At 44.4% G+C, this 25,209-nt stretch overlaps 1 protein-coding gene across 1 annotated transcript in view; it reads left to right on the forward strand.

Annotated features, from left to right (window-relative positions):
- The window catches only part of MAD1L1 (mitotic arrest deficient 1 like 1), a 346,571-nt gene that overhangs the window by 242,811 nt on the left and 78,551 nt on the right, over positions 1-25,209 (forward strand). Inside the window, exon 17 of the mRNA XM_083872211.1 lies at positions 14,674-14,864. Within this exon, the coding sequence (XP_083728337.1) occupies positions 14,674-14,864 (191 nt within the window). The remainder of the gene's footprint in view (positions 1-14,673; positions 14,865-25,209) is intronic.

Below are 25,209 nucleotides of genomic sequence, written 5' to 3' on the forward strand. Positions count from 1 at the left end.
CACACAGGGACCGTCCCGATGGCAGAGAGTGAGAAGTGTCTTTTTAACTTGAAAGTGGAGGAGGCACAACGTGGTTACCCAATGGCATTTGTACAGGACTGATGCCACAGTCCTGGGTTGTGCCCTCAGCCTCAAATAAAAAATGCTCTGCCAGGAAAAATGTTTTACCTCTTCTGTAACATTGCAGGTCTGAGTCTCTTATCTTCTCTGAAAAATGTTATATCCAAAGCGCAGTGTGCTCCTGCCGTAACCTTTAGCTCATTACTGATTCAGGAAGCGAGTGCCAGCTATTGAATCACAGGGCTGGGACCCAGATAAAGGTCAGGATTGTGTCTACGTACATGAAAGCAAGCACAACCTCTTCTCCCCAAAAGCACTAATATGTGGAAATGTAAAAGTTCTCATCTGTGAGTTCTGCAGCACTCACATCAGGTTTGGAAGCAAACAGACAGGTAGGAAAAGGCAGTTTCCCAGTTGGTGATAATCACATCAAGGGACTGATGGAGTTTAGGAGATGTGGGCACAAGCAAGCAGCCATTGTTAGTGTCCAGAGTGGAAGAAAATGTGTTTCTGCCAGCAAATGCAGGCAGTACCTGGAAGCAATTTGAAAAGCCAAGCTAACTGCCATGGCTTGCTGGCATCCAAGATAACACTTTTACCTGTGTCCTGTATCCCACTGCAAAGGTTTTGTGCTGTTGTTTTTTCCAGTTCATGCTTAGTTTCCACAGTCTCTGCCTCCAGCAGCTTTTGAGCTAACTTTGCTCTTAAAACTTCTTGCCTTTTGGTAGTTTGAGTTGTGTCATAGAGGATTGAATGCCTTGCATCTGTAGGGAAAGACAGTCTCTCCTTCAGGACATGCATGGACTTATCTATCTCTTCTTCATGCTAAATTGAAGGATTTTGCCTCTGTTATTTGGGATTTCTCAGTTGTTAAAACATTTCAATGCCTGTCATTAGCAAAGGGACATTGGGCAGACAGAACCCGTTTCTCAATCTCCCACATTTACTCACCTGCATCAGTTCTGCTGAGCTTAATTTTCATTGTAATCCACTGGGTCACCTGTGCTCCATCAGACTGTTCTCTCTAAGGTCTTGTTTCATTAGAACTTTATTATGGAGCTAATTTTATTTTTTAAAGCCATCCAATTCTAGGCTGAGCTATGAATTTTGCTGTTAAACAGGAAGATATTCCAGGTCTGTGCCGTGATTCAGCAGATTCTGTGTTCTCAGGGCTGTCACCAGATCTGTGCTGTTGAATTAAGTAGTATCCTTGACTTTCTTTCCCTTAGCTCCTCTATCTGTAAAATGGAGACAGTGCTAATCTTCATTTGTGTGACTCCATAAGGTTTGTCCAGCACTTCAAAGATGCCAAAGACAATAAAACTGCCAAGCCTCCTTTCACTAACAGGATTGATGATTTACACCCAAAATGCTCATTTTTGTGCTAAAACAAGATCACCTGAAAGATACTGCGGTTGGAAGCAACCCAAGGAAAGGGGGAGGAGGAAACCATCTGTTACACAACAGCAGAAATGTTTCAGGGCATTCGCCTGGGAAGCTCTGGGTGACGAGTTTGGAATATGAAGGCTTATTTATATGGATGGAGCTAATTTTCTCTAAGTTATTCATTTTTCACTAAGGGAATTACCTAATCTTACAAGACACTCTAGGAGGAAAGATTCATTTATTCTCTGTCTCATTCAGCCGCAGGCAAGCCTGAAGATGCTCTGCCTCTTGCAGTTCTGCCTTTTTAACTGATTCTATTAATGGAGCTTAAGTATTTTCTTCTTCTGGATAAAAAGGGTTAATCTTTCTCGTTCCCACTCACCCTTCTCCTCCTCTTTTTCTGGAGAGTTCTTTTTTTGGCAGCTCTGGCTGTTTCTATCATCTTCTCCCCCTAATCTGCCACTATCTGAAGAATTCATTACATTTCAAATCAGAGGCCTTGCTGCATACATTAGCAGGTTTTAATAGACTTGCCACGACTCAAAAAGGAGGAAAAAAAGAGAGAAGATTTAAAACTCTTGTCTTGCCGAAAGCAGACAGATTGACTCAAAAATGATTCAGTCAATAAAAGATGAGTTTTGAAAAGGCTTCCCTCTGCTCAAAGGGAGCTCGTATTCCAGAGAATTAGGTTTTTCTAAGCCCACTGTCAGAAATTAATAATACATACGGCATGTAAAATGGATTTAGCCCTCTACAGCCTTATACAAACATATCTTTGACTTGCTAAATGTGACACGACTACCAGGATTTTCCAGCCTTTATCCCAGGAGTTTGTCATCTCTCCAGAATGGTGACCTCAGTGGAATTTTTAAGCACATTAAAAAAAAAAAATTGCCAAATGAGATTTTAATTAAGAATATGTTTCTACTTCCCTCACCCTTTTTCTCCACCCAAACCCCTGCTGTCAGAGTGTTTTATTATTATTTTGGCATAGTCAAAACTATGCCAAAAGCTGGTTTAAACTCTCAAACTATCAAGTCTCTTTGCTTGACTCTTTCAGTAGCCTTCCTTTGAAGAAAGATGCTGAACTTTCTGCAGAATCTTTGATTTGGGTGTCGGGTTTTTCTGCTGCCAGAAAAAGACTTATAGGCCAATGAAAGATGTCTTTCTTAGGAAAAAAGACAGGGCTTCTATCTTATTAGATCTATCCACAAGTATCTTTTGTGATTTGAGTTCTTCCCACATGGTCCTCCTCACCTTGCTTAAGGTAACTCAAATGTGCAGGTGCAAAATCACTCACCACCACTGTTTATTCTTCCATCACACTCCCTCAGCTGATAAGAATTAAAAATTATATTAATTTTATCCTCCTGGATGATTTGGCTTGATTCTTTATTCAAACTGGCCTTGTTGAAACTACAGAAGATGTCTTGAGCAGGTAGGTCCATACAGCCTTCTGGACGGCTGTGGGCTGACTACATTTGTCCATCTCTGTTTTCTTGTTCTTCCAAGAATAATTGAATTATTTTAATTAATTTTTTAGATATCAGAGTTGTTGACTCATTCTTAAAACCTTTTCCACAGAAAAGTTTTCCTCTACTTCGTTGGGTTTTTTTAAATTTATTATTATGAATTACCCTTTAAGCTAACTTTGTGAAGTCACTGCGTGTCCTTATCTCCTCATGGATCTATTCTGTCTTCAGCTGTATTATTGCTTGTGGGCTTGTGGAATGTCCTGTGTGGATGTGTTGCAGCAACATGAAGCCTGACTCTGGACAATATCTCCTAGATAATGCAGAGAGACTTTTAAAAACATCAGTGAAGACATGAATCACACTAAAGTGCTCCATTTTGGACCATTATGTGCTCTATGGATGTTGCTAGCTTGTTGAAACAAGCAGAGCTCATAATTTTTTCAATATGTTTATAGGTTCTATGAGAAGTCTGAGCTTCGAGTTGTCGACAGTATGCACCCAAAAGTGCAGCAATAGTGTGTTCTTCTTTCCCACCATCAAACAGGAGCCTTGCTCAGATTTTCTTGTGCTTCTCTGGCTCCAGAGAGATCTCTAATTATGGGTGTTGGTGTTTAGAAGAATTCCCATCAAAGTAACAAGAGATATTTCTCACAGAGCCGAAGGTAATGAGGTGGTTCGGCCGTAGCAAAAGTATTATGCTGGGTAAGAGATTTCCACTTTTATCTCAGAGGTCAGACTTGCTTTTTTTGTTGGTGGTGGTGGTTTTTTTTGTTTTTGAATATAAATTTGACATCTCAAGGTTATGATCCCAGGGTTACATCCCTGGTTTCTTGGGTATGTTTTCTGGTCAGAATGTGGAATTAGCAGCTGCTGGAGCATCACTTGATGGGATTTAATTCCCCCCTAACTCCCCTAGGCCAGGCTGGATGGGCTTCTGAGCAACCTGATCAGTGAGTGGCCTCCCTGTGTGGAACAGGATGATCTTTAATGTTCCTTACAATCCCAACTATTCTGTGATTCTGGGTAACTGGAAATGGCCTGTCCTCAAAGGACATCCAGTAGGATATCACCTTCTCCAATACTGATTTCCATGAAGAAATTTGTGTGACTGAATCTCTTGGTCTTTCTTGCACAGGCAGGGACCCTACTTAGTAATTTCTGTCAAGAGCCATGAGTAATTGCTTCCTTGGAATTCTACAGGACTTCTGCTCTTTGACCCATTTCATTCATGAACAATAGCCAAGCAAATGCTGATTCTTGGGTTGTATTTTAAGATATAACCAGGAGTTAAACAACAATCCCAGGAAGAGAACACTTAGCTGTCTTGCATTTGTCCAGTCCTTGGTGTTTAAAATTCTTGGAAACCCCAAATATACAAGACCTAGAAATCAGCTGGATTTCTGCAGCTGGAACTGGTGCTGGAGTCATTTCTTCTCTGGGTGTTTTGTTATAAATACCAAGCTTCTTTCCAGGATAAGTCTCCAGAGTTATTGTCCTGTTATCTCATGGCGTAATCAAGAGCTTTTAGTTTTCTTTTGAAGATGTGCTCCTAATGTTGGTATAGGGATGAACAAAACTGAAGGTAACAAGCATGACTTTACCTCTAGTTTTGTGTTTGTTTCCAATTAGTGCACTTTTGAATCTCGTCCATGTTCTCCTGACTTGGGAAAGTAGTTTTCCTGGTGTTTATTATGTCTCTTGAGCTTCCAGCTGCTTTGCTGGGACATAGCCACCCAATAATCTCCTTGGGAATAATTGCTGGTGTCTTTTCAGATAATTCTTGTGAAAGGTGACAAACTGCTCGCCACAGTGAGATGTTAATAACACAGAGATGCCCTTTGTTTGAAAGCTGGTGCAGAAATTACCCCATGCAGTTGTTAGAAAGTCAGACTTTTGATGGTAAGAAGTGAGGAATGGATCCATTCATTTGCATATAATTCCAGGCCTTTTGTGTCATCTTTTGTGTAAACCATACAATTTCCATCCCAGTGGGGAATATGTGCTCATAATACAGAGGGACAGGAACATGGGCTCGCTCTCAGCAGCAATCAGGGTTAAAGACATGTCATCTACTAAAAAGGAGGAAAACATGGTCTGCAGGAACTGCATGGAGGGAAACAGCCATGGAAAATTAATGAATCCAAGTTATTAGACCAGCTCAGGGGAGACCATGCCTCCTGATGTCCCCTCTGAGTAGGCATCAGAAAAAGGGAGGAATCTGTGTTCTTCTGGGGGTATATTGAGCTAACTGTCCCTGCATCTGCCTCCCATCTCAACCAAGACTTACTGCATATTTTTCTTGTAATCAGAGGCTCCTTTTACCAGCCAGATCCACTGCAGCTGTCTGTGGTGGACGTCTTTCTCTGGGGCACTTAAAGTCTTAAAAACTCTTTAGACTGCAGCTGACTAGTATGTTCCCAGTGCAGGTTTCTCAGTTTTTTCATAAAGAGGTGATGTATTTTTGAAAACAAATGCCATAGGTGTTTCTGTTCTCCTGTGATCTAGAGTCAGAGAGGTCCATAAATACTTGTTTTAGCTTTTCTGTTCTTCCTTCTCTCTTTCTAGGTAGCCAGAAGGTCTCCCTGAGTAGGCAGTCAGTGCCAATGATGAACTTTACAATTAGAGCCTTAGTGCCCATCTTCCAAAATTTCTAATAAAATTGCATGAATATTTAATACCCAATTATTAAATATTTAAAAATTGAAAACTGAACTGGCTTGGAAGTTAGCACGTGATGAATAATTCAGGATCAGGAGAGGAGACTTGGCATTTGGGCTGAGACAGATGTTACCTTTCCTGTCTCCCTGCCCAGAGATGATTTTGGTGTCCTTCAGCCTTGGTGACACCTGTGCTAGGAGATACCAAACCTTTGCCTCTTGGCCAGGAGTCCCAGCACAAGGTTAAGGGAAATAACCCTCCCTTGTTCATACAACCATCTCAGACCCCTGCAATGGAAATAAAAGCTCCAGAGGCTGGAATGACATGATTGAAAGCCTGGTTATCCAGGAGATGGCTCTGTTTCCAAACATCTTTCATGCTCCAGGGAAATAAGTTTGCTTGTCTTTACATCTGTGTCACAATCCTGCGGTTCTGTTGTTCTAAAGTCCTTTTCCCCCTCTTGCTCTGCTGCTGCTGCTCCACGCTGAACCAGTGCTCCCTTCCACTCCAGCGTCTTTAAGGATTAAAGGACTCTTTAAAGGATTGTTTTCATAAAGTGGACACCAGACAATGAAGTAAAACATGAAAAATATGCCAATAAAAACAGGGCAGAACCTGCTATCCCGTGAGAGGAGGTCTGGGGCACTCAGAAGAGTGCTCAGAGGAAACATCTGATGTGATTCTTGAGCAGAGTGCCTTTGGGTCCTGCTGCAGGAGCACAAAGAGCAGGGAGAAGGCTTTGGGAAAGGTTTGACTAGTTGGCATCCAGAGAGCTTTCAAGCCAAGAGCAATACTTTCCAGAGCCAACACTTCAAAACACTATTAAGGGGATAAACAAGGGAGGAAAAAAGGATTGAATAGAAGGAGCGAGTGGAGGCTTTTTAGAGCTTAATTTCCTTTGGAACAAAAGCCCTAAAACAAACTCCACAATCTTTTGCCATTAAAAACACAAGTGAGGTGGCATGCTGCAGAGCCTTGCCTTTCTCTGTTGCAGTGCCACTGTGTTCTCCTCCCAGCTGGCTGAAGGCTGTGCATTTTCCTGGCTGTGCCCTGCAGGCTGTACTCAGCGCCCCCGGGGCCATTGGCTGACCTTTCTGAGCCACCCCGCCTCGGGGCAGGGCACAGTGTCACAAAATAGGGAGTTCTGGAGCTGGGAATGGGGTTATAATGACTGTGAGGAAGTCATTATATGGGCAGAAGGGCTTGCTGACAGCCATACTCCCAAACAGTCTGCAGGGTTTAGAGTTTGGTCTGTGCATCCCAAATTAGACCTGTAGGGTACCTGTATAATGCCCTTCCCCATCTGAGCATCTGTCTTACACCACAGAGTTATTTGACAGGGGCTTTAGACATGGAAGGAACCTCATGAGGCGTTTGTTAGTTCTGTATTTTGACTGTCTGCCTGCAAAGCTACAGATTTTTTGTGTTGTGAGCACAGACTTTGCAGTGCAGGGAACAGAGGGAGACAAGAAACTGTAAGTAACATAATCTTGGACACTACCACTGAGTCAAAATAGCATTTCCATGAGCCTCAGCATCTGAATTTGACTATAAAAAGTTCCATGAGTAAGAGCAGAATGGCTTTGCTCCTGGGAAGGCTTGAAATCATCTCTTGCCAGCGGTGGGAATCTCTCCCGTTCACAGCTTCGGTGAGCATCATCAGCTAATAAACTGTGAAGCACTCTCTAATGCATGATTGAATATTGTCCACCCTGTGCTGTGAATTACTAAAACTCCTGCAAAAAGTCTTCACTGTGAGAGAGAACAAATAGCTATTTCTGGAGTTGTTTTTCTCATTTGGTTTAATAGCAGATGTTGGGTGCTCTTTCAGAGGTTTAAATGCATCCAGTGTTTTGGGGTAGAACTGACAGTAGTGATGTGCCAATGGAAACAAAATAATGGGCAGAGTGCAGGGGACGTGGTAGGCAGGGGATAAATTAATCTATTAGATGCTTTTGCAGACCACCCTGTCTAATTAACGGTGCATATTATATATGTTAATTATATCGTTCTTAGGAGTAATCTTTTCATTAGATACTTGAGTGGTTTCAAAGCACTCTTTTTCTTGGAAACAACTTGTGAAGAAGTGATTCTCCATCTGACAAGTGATACAAGTTATGTCCCTGTTTTTTGCTATCTGACTTCCCTGAGCTGCAGCCCATGAAAAGTCCCACTGACTTCTTTTTGGACCCCACAATAGATTACCTGGAAAACATATAGGCTGGAAGACTTATGCCTGAGATTTGCTGGCTGGTTCTAGAAGCAGAAGTTAAATACTTTCCTGTAAACTGAAGTGACACAGTATATTTGTGTTTTTAAGGTGAGGCTATTTTTTGCATCCAAAGTTAATCCGAAGCTGCAGCTCTGGCTGGCGTCACTTTGTTCTGAGAAGTGCTGTTGGGCTGTAATTGCCATATGGAAGGGAAATGTGCCTGGCAGAATTTAATCATTATTTGGAGGTGGAGGGAGATGTCTTTTTGCTTGGGTCACAATTTATGGCCAGTGCGACCGCCCTAATTTCCAAACTGTTTGTGCCATATCATGCTAATTGATGAGATCCATCTTGGGCAATAAATAGTTCTCCTGAGGTTCATTTCTGCTGTGTCTGGGGGGTGTGTTGCCATCCCCATGAGTTCTGTATTGCTGCAAGCAGGCTGCTCACATCATTACAGCCACAGATTTTAGTGGTACCCAGGGTCTCTTCACACAACACGGAGAACTGCAGGGGTGGCTGAGGAGCTGAGCTGAGCTTCCAAAAGCCTCCTTGATTTCTGCCTGCCCCACTCCAAAGCAGCTCTGCCAAGGAGAAGGACAGAGAAAGCTCCAAGCAGTGCCCAGACTGAGATGCCCTGAGAGAACCTTTTGCTCAGTGATGGTTCATTGGCCAAAATCAGGTGTGCTTGTGAGTTTTGCAGTTTGGTGTTGTAATCTCAGCAACAGGGAGAAAAGAAAATCACCCTTTACTTGATCTTGACCCATCTTCTCTGTGTGTGTGTAGGTACTGCAAGAGAGAGTTCATGCTTTTCCACAGCTTCCTCTCTTTGGTCCTCAGTGTCCTGCTGCTCTCACCTTGCCCTTCCAGTGTCCTCTGCTACTTTCTGCAAGTTACCAGAGGATAATTAATTATGCACTTCTTTCCAAGAAAGGGAACCTTTGTAAAGGTACATGGGTTGTCTGAAATGGGGCCTTCAGCCAACCATCCTCAGTAAAGAGAAACATCTGGGAAATTTTTTTTTTAGTGGAGAGTTCTCGGGCAGTGCAAGAGCTGCAGCTGGTCATGGTGGTGGAGACCTTTCCTTGGGCTGTGCTGCCTTTGAAAACTCTCCCCAGAGCTGCTGGAAGGGCAAGCTGGTGGCTGGAGGAGGGGGCTGGGAGGTGCATTGAACCATATGGTACATACACGGTTTAAAAATAAACCAATGTTGACTGATCAAATAAATACCACTTAGGTTTCAAATTGAACAGCCAGCGCAGTCTGTTGAATATAAAACTGTTTTTACCTTCAAGAAAAGTTATAATTCATGGCTGTAATGTCACAAATTTCAAGTTTTGCAGGGAGCAGTGTGAGGCTGCCAGACTGTAAGGTCGAGCAGGGGTGGTGTGGGGCTGTGTGGTCCCACTCCCCCAGGGCATAAAACACGCCTATAAAATCTAGCAAAGCGAATTTTATTTCTCAAAAGCAATGGTCGTAAACTTGCCTACATCAGAAAATGTTCAGCTCTTCTCCTATTAGCCTTTATTTAACACGATACAATTTATTTTTATGTTGTGCCCTTCACAGAATATCACAGAACTCTTTTTTCAGACACTGCTCCTCATAAAGTGAGGTTGGCAAAGAAAATTTCAGCTCGGGGTTTGGGCAGGGGAATGACTGGAGGGGTCCCAGGGGCAGGGGGTCAGGTGGGAAGGACAGACCTGCTGTGGATGGAGTGATTCAGTATCAGTTTGGGAGTACAGGAGGGTGATTAAGGAGTGCCCACTGCATGGCAGCAGCTCCTGTAGGTGGGGGAGAGTAAAGGTAATTGTGCTTGGAACTGAGAGAACAGTGTTTCCTCTTCCCATTATGAACCTTGTGTGGACGAAGTGGTTCTGGCATCCCTCCTGTAAGCTGGAGACAAAATTTAAGCCAGGGCTGGTGAAAATGCAGCATCCTCCATAGCACAGTTGGGTGGCATCTGTGATGAGGGACCCTGGCAGGGTCAGCAGGGACAGGAATTGATGTGTAAATACTTTATCCTCTGTGTGTTGGAGTGAGTGACCCCCAAACATGTCACTGAGGGAAAGTAACCTTTAATGGAGAGTTAGAAAGGACTGCAGGCCTTTTGGAGAGAGATATATATGAGCTGGGATTGCAGCTGAATTAATGCAGCTACATGGCTTGTGGCGTCTTTGAGGATGGGCAGAACAAATTCGTATTTTCCTGGAAAAGACTAGTGATACATTTAATTTCATGCCACTTTCGGCATGCTCAGAGTCACATTGTTTCCTCCTCTTTCCCTGGGGAAAAGGCTAAGCGTGAATTTGGTTTTCTTTGGTGTAGAGACTGATATTGTTATTGATTGACCTGGCTGAACTCGGAGCAAGAGGCAAAGCTGTGGTATTTCCAGGCTGCTCTGAACAGTTTCAGATGTAAGGAGTGTCAAAGCAATGGAATAAAAAGCAGTGACATTTCCAATATGAGACCAAAAAAGCCCAACTCATATTTTATTTATTTATCCAAAATAGTTTGAATTATTCATTAAAGTCAATGTAAGTGTGTGAAAATACAAGGTGTTTCAAGAAGCAGTATCATTAGGAGGAATTAATCATTTGGCAATATTAATTTTCTAACAGATTAATGATTTTTTTTTTCAGTGAGGATATTTTTTCCACATCAAACTCTTCAGGACAGGCAACTTTTTATACATACTCTTAGTCTGAATACAAAGGAGATGAGACAATATTTCTGTATATTTTCCTGTCCTCTCTGTCCTTTTTTTTTTTTTTTTTCTGTCAGGCCAGTCATTACCCCCAACCAAGACATGGCCTGTGTAACCGTATGCTTATTTTCTCAGTTCTTATTTGTTTCATAAACTTGGAGATGCTTTGGCTTCCTTTCTTTGGGATGAAGAGTGTCTGTGGTATCACTTTCTCCACCCATGGCCTCTGCAACTTCTCTCACCTGCGTTGTACAAGTGGAACAAGGTTAAATACAGGAACTCAAACAGGTTCTCTAAATACAGGGATTCTAGTTTTCAAATACTATCTTTTAAAGCTGTAATTAAACCTAATTCTCCAAACATTGGGAAAAATCTGAATGGATCAGGATGTTCAGTTTTCTGTGGGTGGCGGATAAAAGGGGTGGACACATCAGTGCTGTCACTGGAGCCCTGCCCTGCTACTGCCCCTGACCCATCCCAAAAGGATCTCCCTCTGTTCCATGGCCTCTGTGGCTGTGCCTTAAACCCTGCTCTGGAACAGCTGAGCCGCACTCTGTGCAGGTGATGACTTTTAAATCAGTTTTTCCTGACTGTGCTGGAAATTTGGCGGGAATTAGCGGTATTAGGTGAGGCTTAAGAATTAGCGTTTTCACATCCTTGAATTCAGCTGCAGAGCAAACAATGAGCTGCCTTTTAGCTTAACATCTTCACTTGATGGGGGACATATTAGAAAGATTAATTACTGTCCCCAGGTCTGTGCATATGCTGCTGTCCTGCTGCCTGGGTGCAGGGAATCTGTGGTGCCAGGCCTGTGCTTGGACAGACCCGTGGTGCAGAGATGCTCCATAGGTACCTTAAAAATAGACATTCTTTGCCATTTTAGACACCCCAAGGTGTCTGGGACCTTGGCCTGGGGCTGGCTGGTATCACACAGAACCTGCAGGATGCTTCTTTCCTGCAGAAGTATGGTGGAAAGGTATGAAAGATGGACATCTCAAATGGCTTTGTTTCAGCAGTGGGATCTCATCTCACGTCTCTCAAGTCTCACTTTACCTTCCCCTGAAGTCACCCCTCCATGGATCTTGCTCATGGTGTGCTTTCTTGGCTGTGTCAGCACATCCCCGAGTGGGAAGCAGGGGAGCAGTCACAGTGCTGAGTGCTGTCCTGAGTTAAACCAGGAGCAGCCCCGGGTTGAATTATTCCCAGGGGATAAACCCTGCGGGAGGGAGGCACCAGCAGGGCTGTAGCCAAGGACTGCGGCTTAACTGGGCATAAAGGAAGAGCAATCTCTGTTTTACAGTCAGGGTTCAATGGACTTTCACTGGGGCAACTCAGTGCATTCCTATTGTGTCCCTGTGCCTGCCTGGGTGTTTTCCTGCTCTGTCCCTAAGCTCAGGAAGCCCTGTAGGGCAATTGCTGGTGGAGTCACAGAGGGATGACAAGGCTCTATCCCAGCCCTGGCCAGCACCGGCACATTCAGCTGCATCGACAGCAGCAGCTCCCGAGTCCAGCACCTTGTGCCAGGGGCTGACACAAGGCATCTCTAACGAGCTGAAGTTTCTCATGCAGATGAATTCCTCCAGCCAGGACACCAGCACTGCCGCAGGCTCTGGAAAGAGGGCCAGGAGGAGCAGCGGGAGGCGGCAAGGGCACGCAGCCGGGGGTGAAGGCTCCTTGGTACTTCAGTTACACTGGAAAGCCCCAGAGTTCTTGCATAAAAGACTGATTGTAGTCAAAGTTTTCCCTTTCTCACCCTGAGGGTAGTGGAGGGAAGCAGCTGCCATCACTTAGTTGCTGTTGCAGAGTCAGAGGCTGGTTTAACCAGGCCAGTGGGGGTGAGGATGCTCCTGGTGGCCACTGGCAGGACCAAGTCTGAGAGACAAAACAGTGGGAAAGGCACTAACTCTTCATGAATAACGAAAGCTGTTCAAGGAGTTAATGAATTAGGGTGCCATCCACCTCCAAGGTTATAAAAGTTGGGAAAGGCAACCTCTGAGATGCAGTAGGAAGAGGCAGATTTACTTTTCCAAGGCTAGGCTGCATTTATTAGGGAAAAAAATATTGCTGTTGGACATGGGCAATATATTAAAGGCAGGGCTGTCTCTGACAGTGACGAAATGTTATTTACCACTGCAGTGTGGTCACTGAATTTTTACTTTCATATATAGGATTTTATCCTTAACAGTTGCAGAGCTGAATGAAAACTGAGAATATCCAGGTCAGAGCCAACCATTAACCTCCCAATTTCAGAGGCTGATTACTTGATTAATCAAAGACCAGTCCCAGCTGAGATGATGGGGAAAGGGTTGTAATAATCCAGAGAAGGGTTGAGTTAATCACACACTGATGAGTTGCTGTGAGTGGGAAGGTGGGTGGTCAGAAAAGAGCCTTTTTGAGCTCATGAGAAGGGACTGTGTGTAAGACACAACCCTTTGGGCCATGAAGGGTGGTTTGGATATTCTGTACTTACTTTACAACCCCCTGCAATTGGGGGGTTCCCTGTATAGCAGGGTTTTAATGAACCAACTGGTGATGCTCCCCAGGGCTGGTTTGCTCCCCTTCATAAAGCAAGATGCAGCTGGGGGATGCCCAGAGTAAAGGCAGTCATTGCTTGTACATCAGCAGCAGAAGCTGCTCAGGAAGGTGGATCTGGATTAGCTGAAGCAAGCAGCTGGCCAGTGTTAACTCTCCCTAGGTGGATGCTCTCACTCAGAAGTAAAGGGACATGTAGTTCTCTTTAACCATTAAAGAGTTCCTGTCCTTACCTGGGGATTAAACGGAGTTGGATTAAGGCCAAAGTACTTCTGAGCAGGGGCATCCTCAGTGACATTTAAGGCACTTTGACTTAACACATTGAATTATCCTTTTGTTCCACCCACAGTGCCTAAGCAAAGCAGTACAGGAGATGAGAGGTGACTGGCATTCTCCTGGTGTGCCTGCAGCTGCTCAGAGGTGAATGTCACTGGCAAGTCCATGGCCTTGCAGTTTCCATCCTACATCCTCCCTGCACTGTGCCCGGGAGGCCAATGGAAACACTTTCCAGCAAGTACTCAAGCAAAAAAATTTCCAGCTCACTTGGGAAGCGATAATGTTTTAGTATGGGCTCTATACACCCAGCCAAAAACATTCCTCATATTCCAGCAGTCACCTTGCTCTGAAGTTCCTGCTGTCCTGCTGCTGGACCTGAACTAGCTAAGCTGAAGACATATGGGCTACAAATGCTGCAATTATGTCTCTGATCACAGCACAAAGCTTTAAACCTCAGAATGACAAAGAGGTTTTCGACTGAGGAAGTCTATTTGTTTGCTGTTAGAAAGAGTCAGGATTTTTCCTAACCCTGGACTGCAGTGTTGATAAAACAGGCTGACTTAGGAAACATCTCTAGTGTATATTAAAGTAAAGCCAATCTCTGTAATTAATGGGATGATAAATCGAGGTTTAATTACTCAGAAGGCACCTTGGGTGAAAGATTCATGGTAATTGTTGTGTATCCTCTTGAAGGATTCACAGTACTGGCAGCTCCCTTTGTAGCAGTAAAACACAGGGTGAGTGGCAGGCAGTCTCCCAGGACCTCTCTGATAGGGACTAGTCCACTTAAAGTAGCAAATGCAAAGAGGCAGAGGTGCTTTCCAGGCTTTTTATCACAATAAAAGCCCCTTCCCAAACCTTGAGGGATTCCTAAGCAGTGTGTCAATTTGAGATCACAGCACTTACCTCAAATCTCCCCCACTGGAGGAGGTTTCCCTTGCAGGCAGCTTCCTCCTCATGCAGCCATACAGGGGTGTATTTTGGGCCATTTTTCCACTTTGATGCTTTGTGTAGAGGAACATCCTTCTCTTGGTTTCCATGTAGAAAACAAGATGTGTGCATGTGGGGAAATGGATGCTATACTCTGAATTTTTGTGACTTGTTGTTGAAAGACTGGCTGAGCAAAAGAAAAATCCATCCTACCAAGACAAGTCTGTTTTTCTTATTCCCCAGTTTACTATCTTTTAGTCTGCTGGGGCCAGGAGGAGAGACATCCAGCTTGCTTGTTCCTTCACTCTGCCTGCTTAATTCACTTTTTAATTAACCTTTTAAATTCACTCAGTTTGGGCAGCACTGTAAGTACAGCACAAGGGGGGCTCTGTGACGGTGACATATAAGAAAGTGCCTGTTTTCTTCCCTTAACTCAGAGCTGAAGAAGCAAGTGGAAAGTGCAGAACTGAAAAACCAACGCCTGAAGGAAGTTTTCCAGACCAAGATCCAGGAGTTCCGCAAGGTGTGTTACACCCTCACGGGCTACCAGATCGACATCACCACGGAGAACCAGTACAGGCTCAGCTCCATCTACGCTGAGCACCAGGGGGACTGTCTCCTTTTCAAGGTAGGTCTGTGCACCCCCAGCTGCACCTGCTCCTTTGGGTTCGTGGTTTTCAGTCTGCCAGGGTGTATTTGCTCTTTCTCGGTGATTAGACTGGAAAAATCACTGCCCCCTGGTACATGGCAGAGTGTTCCTCGTGAGGGAAGTAAAGATCCTTTCCTCTGTTAAAAAGTAGGAGGGTTGACATCTGGTCTTCCACTTATATATCAAAGTCTGGAGTAAAGAGAGGAGACTATATATGCATAATACCTCAGGCATCTGGCCTGGCACTTCACCTTTTATATTATCAGTTATATGCCGCAGTAATAAAACCTTATGTAACCATCAAGGCTCATCATTACTTCACTATGAGATATATGCCCCTACGTTTTTACCATCCTCTAGCTTGTCTACGTGTCATCATCTTGTCTTTATGTAAATTGGAATCCCTTTTGAGCAGCAACTCATCCTGGGGTGTGTGAAGTGCCATTTATGTGAACGGCACAGATGAGTAGCAATAACAGTCTGTCTTCTGTCTGTCGGGTGCTGTTACTGGTCTGGCTGGGTGGGCTGTGAGCCTGTGCCTTGATAGAGGGGCTGTTTTTCTGCTGTGTTTTATTCCAGCTGGGAAAGCATTAGAGAGCTGAAATGTGACATTAGAAGTCACCAAGATGTTAAATCCTGTTTTTAGATTGGTTCAAGTGCTAACAACCCAAGTTTGCAGGTCAGTGGGAGGACTTTCTTCCTCTCCATGGCAAACAGAACAGCAGTTAAAATTCTACCTGCCTCCCACTGATCCTCCCTAGGACAAATCCCCTTTATGAGGGGGCTTGGAGGTGTTCAGTACCAGAAGGAACTCTGCAAGCAGGAAGTGGGAAAGTTCTGTTTCTGCAGACCTACAGCTCTGTGCCACATGTGGATGGGATGGCTGCAATATTGTTTCTCTACGTAACAGGACAAATGTTTTCCTGTTCTGCGACTTTAGTGCCTCAGGAAAAAAAAATTAAACAAATAAAGCAAGTGAGGGTGTGTATAAGACAGCACCTAGGATCTTTAGTAAAACTAGGAAATATCCCCAAAACAGTCATACTGATTGGCCTTAGGGTTCTGGATGACCTGAGTGACATGGCAGCAACAAAAGAAAGCTCAGTGCCCAGGGAAGAGAATAATTCTGTTGGTTTTAAGGCGCTGCCGTTGAATCCAGAAAACAGTTCTCTGTTGAGATAGTGCAGTGCTGCTCTAACACCTCCAGAGATCTGTGCTCACACCTGTAGTGTTAAATATTCAATGAATGAAACTCCAGCAGACTCCTGGAGATGTCTGTTGGATGCCATGGCTAGAGAGTACAAGTTGCATTTTTTTCTGCATCTCAGGAGAGATGGCATGCGTGGAGAAAGTTAAGAAAAATGTGAGAAAATTGTATGCTGGCCACATGAATGAGAACTCGCTGGCAGCTCAGGGGCTTGTCTCTGGTAGAAGGAAACTCTCCTTGGTGAAATGGCAGTATAAATAATTTATATGCAGGAGAGGGGATACTGAAGTACAGATTTCTCTCTCTACACATTCTTCTTGCTTTCTTTTCTTCACTTGAGTGTTTATTCCCAAGTATGTCCCAAAGATTGAGGTGAGTGTCACCAGGTAGAGATCTTACATTTCTTAGAGCCAAGAGTGGGTCATTTATTGATTCTTTGAATTCTTCAGCCTCTCTTACTTCACCACCTCTCTGGACAAGAGGAGCAGATTTGCTAATTACAACATGGACAAAAAAAAATTCAGACTCTTTCTCCCTGTTCAGTAAATCGCAGGCAATTCCCACTGACTGCAGCTTTGAACAGTAGTAGAATATAAACAACAAATTATTTCCTTGCTGAGTCCAGGCAGCTGGTTCTCATGTATGTATGAAGGCTTGAATCCTGACTACAGCTTCCAGCAGGGTTGTGTGTTTATGCTGTGGAATTTCTGAGCCGTAGCAGACTGTGGGTGTTTGTGTGCATTTCATTAACCCAGAGAGGTCACAAAGCATGGATGCTATTTGTATTTATTCTATTCGAGCAGTTTATGGAACAGGGTCTATATAATTAAACCAGAGAAGTCCCTTGGCACTTTACAAGCCTCTGTAGTTCAGCTGTAAACTTTAAAAGCATATTTCAGTAGCACTGCTGGTGGCATTTAATTTTAAGTGAGGGATGCAATAGGAGCTCCTATAATGTAACCCCTTCAAAGCTAAATGAAAATAAAAGATATGCTTGGTTTTCCTGGCCAAGTTGTGCTGTTACTATAGTGGAGCTTATTATCTACCTGCTGTATGTGTCCAGCCAGTTTGCATTAATTGGGATTACAGCCCCAGTGAAAGGGTTAATCACAATGCTGTGCTGGGAATGTCAATGGCTGCATCTATAAATGAGCACTGAATTCCAATGAAACCATCCCAGTATTTATTGGTGATCTCTATCGGTGCAACAGATGAGCTCATCAGCCTGAGGGATGTCCCAGTGATTTTCAGCCCCTCTGTGAGTGCGTGGGCAGGAAGGCACATCTCAGGCTTCACAGCTCGCTCCCGTTTGTTTGCTCCTTTTTATTGCTTCAATTAAACGCTGTGGAAAGGCTGTTACAGACTCCTCACCAGGAGTTTAGATTCTGATGATGTTTTTGTGGGCTGTAATGCATTGTAGCTCCTGGGGCACTTGACAGTTTCGTATTCCATTCCTGTTGCTGCTCCATTAGATGTGTCCGGCCATGGCACAGACTTTGTGTTCCGTGTGATGCTTCACTGGTGTGTCTACACCAGCCCACCCGAACTGCCTCACCTCCCTTTGGAACAAGCCATTAAAGATACCTGTTAAAACAAACAAACATTGCTGGGGAGCCTCTGAATCAGCTTATCTGGCTCAGAATGAGGAGATGGCAAATCAGGCTGTCATTGCCTGGCCACTTGTACATTGTGCTGTTTATCCTTGTCTCTGCCTGGCTCTGAATGGGAGTAAGGAAATGAGGTCTTTAGAAAGGCAATGACAATTGTTTCAGACAAAGAAAGTCCTTCAGTAAACAGAAAGGCTGGTCAAATTTGAAGAGGAGATGATTTGGAGACACTTGTACAAATGAACAAACAGTGGAAAGAAATTAAATCACAGGCTTTTTTTTTTTCTGTGTGCCTAAGGACCCAGTCTCTGCCAAAGCATTTGAAGTCAATCAATTTAAAAGAAAAAGAGTAGAAATTCTTTTATTTGATAGACCCTATGGCTTCAAGGAACTACTGAGAGCAGAAGGCCACTGCATTTTCTAGAGTTAAGATATCTTGGACAAATAATAGCATCTAGTTTTACTTTAAATATGTACATTTACTCAAAGTAGGGACATTCAGAGCTCTCTGCTTGGAGATGTAAAGGCAACTCCTTACTACAGAGGTAAGGAAAAGAATTCCCCTTCATGCTACTTATTTTTTGGCTTGGGTATACAAATGATTTTGCTGCTTCTGTACTTGGCAACATTCAAGTCCATCCTCTGGAAATGGGAATAAAAATTTGAGTGAAGAAGAGGGAGCAATCTGTTCTTGATTATTCTCAGTGCTTCAGGTAAACTGTTTCCAGTGTTGCAGCATGAATGTGGAGCTCTTCAGTTTGAAAAGATCCTGAGCTGAACAGGTCATCAATCTGGTCCTGTGCAATTGTCAATGTTTGCAATCTTTCTGGTGTCAGATTCCTCTCCTTCCTTAGAAAGGTGTGCTCAGATTTCTTGGTAATTCGTGCCTCAGTTATTTGGGTCTAAATTGGTTGGAAGGAAGTTAAACCAGACAAACTCTTTCCAGTGTCACAGTGGTTTTATGTGTCTGAGCTCATAAATAATCCTGGCCAAAAGACTGTCTTTAGACAGATATTTTCTATATCCTCAGAGCTTAGTCTTGCAGAGCACAGAATTCTCTCTGCTTCCAGGTCTCACCTGTGTTGTTATTTTCTGTCAAAATTATCAAATGAAAACCCAAACACCAGCAGTAATTCATTGAAGAGCATCCCCAGGTTGATATGCTGTATTCCTTGAGAGAAAATACCCAAGATTCCAGACAGCAAACAAAACCAGAAGCATCTTGACACAGCTTGAGAATGTGGCCTGCTCCAGGGCTGGCACTTCTTGCTGCAAAATAAAACCTTTACTGGTGTCCTGTTGGATTGGTAATGCAGTCATAAAGTAAAATCAACAGCTTTTCTACAACCTGATAAATGAAAAAGCTATACAAAGCTGCTGTGCACATGCTGTATTTTAAGGAGTTAAATATAGAATTAGTTTGCAGGTCTGTAAGGGGATCTGTAACTATCAAACTTCAGGGCCACTTGAAAAGTGAACACTTGGTTCTGATGCAGATCACTGTAGGTGAAGAGGCTGAGCATAAGGGTGTGAAAAGGATATGGGATATTTCTTTCCTTTGAATGGAAGAAGGGTGTGGTGGAAGGACAGGCCACCTTAAACTGCCCAGTCTTCCTTAGCCTTGGCGTCCATGGTTTGGGTACCTCGCTGTCCTCTTGCTTCTGTGTTGACCAGGTGTGTAAAACACAATAGGACAGCAGTCTGCACAAGATAGAACAGTTTAATTCTATTTTCTTCAGGAGGGAAATGAGGCTGGATTGAATAAGAAAGAACCTGGAGGCTGTTTTTCAAACACAAAGTGATGCTGACAAACTGCTGGCTGAAAGGGAGAGGCAAAACTTGTGTGGTTAAACATGCAGAGAGAGTCTGGTCTGCTGAGATTCCAGCACAGTCTGAGTACCAGTCTGGCCAGGGCACGCTGGTGAATGATGTACAGCTCAGAATAAGCAGGATGGTTAATGCAGGGATTACTTTTATTCTCCTGAGTGCTCTTGTTTCATTTTGAAGCTGTCAGCACTGATGGGAGCTGTGATTCTTGAATCCACATTCTTGGCATACCTGCAGTTTCAGTTATTCCTCAAACCTAGCAGAGTGTCTTGGAGAAGCCTGTTCTAGCTGTTTGTTTCTTTTTATCTCTATCTTCTCCCCTCTCCTCCTCTTCACCCTTGATGAGTCTCGAGGGGAGAAGGAAATCACAGTTTTGATGGAGAGCTATTCTTCCAGCCGCCGCCTCACACTCCTGCACACACAATCAAAACTAACAATGGGGCTCATCGGTGGAGCAGGCCAGGCAGCAAGAGATTGATTAGGGACTGTAGGCCTCTCTTAACTCCTCATTCTTGTTAATTGCAAGTTATTTCGTCTTCATATTTTGTTTTCAGTTTGCCCGTGTGGTTGCTGGAGGATTGATTTCAGCTGAGCTGTGTGAGCACGGTGCCTTCCTGCCGGATGGATGATTGCTGGGATTCCTGCAAGGGTCAGCAAGGACCCATCCCATCTTGCACTAATCAGCAGCCTCTAAAAGGAGCTGCTGAGCAATCTGTGGTGTTACACCATCAAATCCTGTGTTTAAACTTCCCACATGTCATTTTCTTTCAGATATTGTAGTTATATAAAGTTAGGTCCTAACACTGGTTTTGTTAGGACCTAACTTTAATTCTTGCTGCTATCTTCAAATTGCTCTTCTTCATGCTTTTTTCCCCTTCTTTACACAGTTTCTCTCTTACTGCAAATGCTTCCCTGAACAACTGCCTATTCCCTAGTGCACATTAGGGCTTTTCCTTTTTTTTATTTTTAATGAAGCCAGTCATCTCAAGTATACTGGAAAAATCTAATGGAAGGTTTTCCTTTCGACTGCAGAATTTCTGAGCAAAGGCCTGAAGAGGCTGGGCTCTGGATGCCATCTGAGCTTCAGGCTGTCTCTCTGTAATTCCATTTGGTTTGCAATCAGCAGCTGTTGAGCACCAAGTTGCTTTTCACTTTCCCTTCCCTTTGCTCCCTCATTCCCCAGGGACATGGCAGTGCCACTGTGGTATTCCCAGGTTTCCCTCTCCACAGCATCCTCCTTGTGCTGGCATGAGCTCTGCCTCCCTGTCTGCACTTCCTTTGGCAAAGGAGGAGGGCACTGAAAAAAGGCAGCTTTTGAGTTATCCACACAAATTCTTCACCTGACTTCATCCCCCCTCACTGTCAGAAATGCTGATAGCCTCATCCAGGCTGTGACAGGCATCAGCCATCCCAGCTGAAGGACCTCACCATCTTTCCTGGGCTTCTGGTGGCCTTGGCAGCATTGCATTTACAGCTGGACTCAATGAGCATAAAGGCCTTTTCCAACTTAAAGGATTCTATGATTCTGCAATAACAATAAGTAACAAAAATATTATTTTTGTAATAAGTTTGCAATTTATCTCCCTCCAAATATCCTTCATTGAAATATCTCCTATTTAATGAAACAGGAGTTACAGCCTGTGCTTTCTGGGGTGATGGTGCACCATCAAGGAGCACAGGTCACTGATAAGAATTTAATTAAGCAGAGCATCCAGGCTGGTGTGGCAACATGTGTGGCCCTGGAGGGACATGGGGTTGGATATGGGGTAGACATGGGGCAGGTCGTGCCCATGCCCCAAACAGGAGCCTGTGACTCCATCCCTGTGCCATGGGGCAGAGCTGGGCAGCCCTGCACAGCACAGAGGAGGCAGAGCAGGTCCTGCCTTGCCTTACCTGCTCTAATAAAACCCTCTCCCTCCTCTCTGCCCCCCACCACGTCCCCAGAGCCCGTGTGATTGCAGTTTGCTGAAGAAGAGTCGTTCGGTCGCCGGCTGTGCCCGGTGTCCCTGTGGGAGTTCTGGGCAGAGGAGGATGTCTGTGCCCGCCTGCTGCTGTGCTTGAACGGCTTACAAAGGGCTGTGTGGGCTGGCGGGAATGTGTTTGCACAATGTGAGACGAAGACAGAGTTAAAAAAGGGATAAAGCAGAGGGGACATGCGCAAAACCCCTCCTGGATTCCCGTTCCCATCTCTGCCACTAAATCGCCCCGTGGCTCTGCTCTAGGTCAGTCAGGTTCCTGGTCTCTGTCCCTCTCACCTGGTTCAGGACATTACAGTTCGTGGACTCACGGGGGTTTGAGAAGCTTTTCAAAATGTCCTTTGGTGGGGAAGCTGCATGTGGATGGGTTGCAGATGTAACCAGGGCAGACAGCTTTTTCTTGCACAGCAATGGATGCAGGAAATGGTCTCTTGGATCCAAGGTGCATCCTGAGGGGGCTTGGGGCACCACTGGTTCTCTTTTCCTTTTCTGTGGGTGCCCACCACCTCCAGCTGGCATTAAATATCTTCAATTTTATTTATCTATCTATCTAATTGAGTCTCTGGTCGTTTCAAAAGATGTTTTACTCAGAGTTTGTGTGATCAGCACTCTTTAAGGAAAAGGCAGTGCCTTGGAGCCTGGGCGATGGGGAAATACCAATCACCACTGCAGCACACATGAAATGGGTGTTTTGCAAAGAAGCTTTTGATGCACGCTTGTTACTGTCCCTGCTGCTCTCTTGTGATTTTTGCAGAACATGCAGAGCCGTGTCAGCAAGCCACAACCCGCTGGTCACTTGCATATGGTTCTGTTCAAAGCTGTGCATGAAAAGGAGCAGAAGTTGCTGGAGGATTTTATCCTCTTTCAGGGGAAAAGCCTGGAGTTTCTGGGCACCCTGCATCTCAGCTGTCTTCCCTGGCTGCTCCACAGTCTCTGTTGTTTGCTCTCCTTGGACACAAGCAGGGGACAGGTCAGTTCCTGTGCCTTGGGCAGGTTCTGGGCCTCTGTGCAGGTGTTGATCTGCTCCAAGGCAGAGCAAGACTGTCACAGTATCATCTTCTGTGCCATCCCTGTGTGACAAATGCTGTCAGGGACTTTGGCAATCCCTGTGGACCTTTCCTCCACTTGTGATTCCACATGAACACCCCAAAGCCTCTCTTGAGGTGGCTGTGAGGAGTGGTTGGTGTTGCAGAGGGCATGCAGTGAGAGCATTGCCAAGGAACTTCAAGATGGCTTTTGTACCACTCCTTCACCTTTTCCCTGTATTTTCCAGGAACAGGTTTGTGAGAAGACCTCTAGGAAAAGCAAGTATTTCCAGGAAACAGCTCTGAGGTGCAGCTGGTAGCATCCAGCAAAGTGCTGTGAGTGTCCCCAGGTCATGGCAGCACAGCTCAGCCTGCACAAAGGCACCAGTGGGAGTGGGTGGCAGTCATTGCCTCTCTTCCATCTTGAATAAGCTGCACATTGTTTAAATACAAATATAATTAGGACTTATCTCTTCTTTTGGGAGTTATAGCTACTACTCATGCTTGACTGGGGCAGGAGATTTTCTGACCCTCAGGGAGGGGAGAGGATGTGTGTTTGTGTGTATAAAAATTGTTCACAAGTATGCAAACACAGCAAAAGATTCCCACGTTGATGTGGCCCTGGAACATCTGTTGCCTTCATCTGAAAGGTTTGTCTGGGCTAATATAAAGGCTTTTATTTGTTGTGAATATAAATGCTTGTGTTGTGCCTTAATGTAGGATTTCAGTTTAAAGATTTCAGCCCAAATTCAGTTTGGGTGATGAGGTGGTTGTGTCTTCTCAGCATGTTTGGCAGGTGAGAGGGAATGATGGAGTGAGGGACCAGTGAGTAGCAGAGAATGGGGTGTTGGGTCACAGGTCCCCTTTGGCAGCCAAAGGGACTGTCTTACTCACCAGGAGTGAGACAGGAGCCAGCATCTCACAGCCATAAAATTCCTCTATCATCCTTGTATTTCTTCCACACTTCACAGTCTAAAAGCTCAATTCTTACATGGTTCTTAACCATGAAGTTGGCACAGCATAAACCAGTTAATGTGCTTTCTCTCAAACTGGCTTGCCAGCTTAAGATAAGAGCTTGTAGGCAGCTCTCCTTCATGGGATCCCTGTCTGTACCATGTTTGGGTTTTCCCCAAGACCCATATCTAAACAGAGATCTTCTGTTTATGAAACCACTTGTAGAAAAACAAAAATAATGACTAATGTGAGTGTAGCTTCTACTTTGCTTCAAGGCATCCTCCCACTGTTTTGGGGGCAGTTACTGCTGGACAGGGTTGGAAGCACATCAGGTATCCACTTGTGGCATTTCCTGGGAGTTTGATGCACTTTACAGCATCGGGGAGTCTTCAGCACAGTGTGCCACACAGGCTCTCCAGATCATAACATGTCCCATCAGTGGTGCAGTGTCAATCCATTCATGTTGCTGTGTCCATGGAGCACTGACAGAATGCAGCAGTGCCCTGGAAATCCTCCTGGAGAGCCTTGTGCAAGGACTGACTGCTGGGATTCTGGTGGATTTCTACCTGACACTACAGAACAGCAGTGCTTACAGCTCAGCTCTTTATGTTCTGTTATACTTAAGGAATTAATGCTTCACATGGATACAGCTCTAATAACTTAATATTAAGGATAATATTAAGGATTTGATAATATATCAGCTGTCTTCATTTGCATTCATGAAAATGGTCGGAAAACTTCTGTTCTCACATTTGCTTCAAACAGGGAAATCCGTGAATCATTGTAACTCCACACAAAAACCATTCCTGCTGCCCCATGTGAGTGTTAGTGCTATGAACAGGTAACTTAGTGCCGTTTCAGGCCTTTAAATCCAATGTGTTTTCTATTTTGCCAATTGCTTGAGAATGTCCTTTGAGGAAGAAATTCTGAAAAGTATTTTATGTCAAATCTGTCTTATAAGGATTTGTAGCTAAATCACATTGTGGGGGAAGCAGGGAATTTGAGAGCTGAGGTTGACCTCCAGCTTTGGTAACTCCCAAGATTATCTTTTGATGGCATCTTTCTCTTCCAGAAGAAAACAAACCAGTCTGCCTGTATCTTGGAGGAAATATATCAAACCGTGGCTTCAAATTTTTAATTTGTCCCTAATCTGTTTCAGCTAAAGCAGGTAGCTGATAACAGTAGATCTATCTCAGCCTTGTTCTGGGGAGCTGTCATAAATTTAAAGGTTTAAGTGAAGGGTTTGTCTGTCCTAATGGAAGGCTCTGGGGAGTGTTCCATGTGCTGGCTGTCACTTTGTATTTCCGGGACGTATCTGACCCTGGAGAGGGAACTGTCTGCAGATGATTTTTCTCTGAAGTAGAGAGTGGAGAGCAGCACAAGGTGGGGTTTATAATTGTGTCAGTGCCTTTGGTGACTGCCACATGCCATGTAGCTATGATGACTCTGCACCAAGGGTTGCCATCAGCTGTCAGTTTGCTGGTCCCCATGAAGCCTCCTCTGAGTGTGGGTGTTTAAAAGGCCCAGCTGACAGTTTCAGGGAGGCCCAGAGGTTTTGGACATGTGTGTAAACAGCTGCCTCTTGCTGTGCTGCTCAGGAGGGTGTCAGACATCTGTGCATGTCTCTGTCAGGCAGGAATCTCACTGCACCGTCCTGGAGAAGCACAGGAGCTGTCCTTGGCTTTTTGGCAGTCACTGCAGCCTAAAGTTGTTTTTCTTCATATAATT

Source organism: Zosterops lateralis, assembly GCF_965231275.1.
Source record: "Zosterops lateralis genome assembly, chromosome: 15".
Taxonomy (NCBI): Eukaryota; Metazoa; Chordata; class Aves; order Passeriformes; family Zosteropidae; genus Zosterops; species Zosterops lateralis.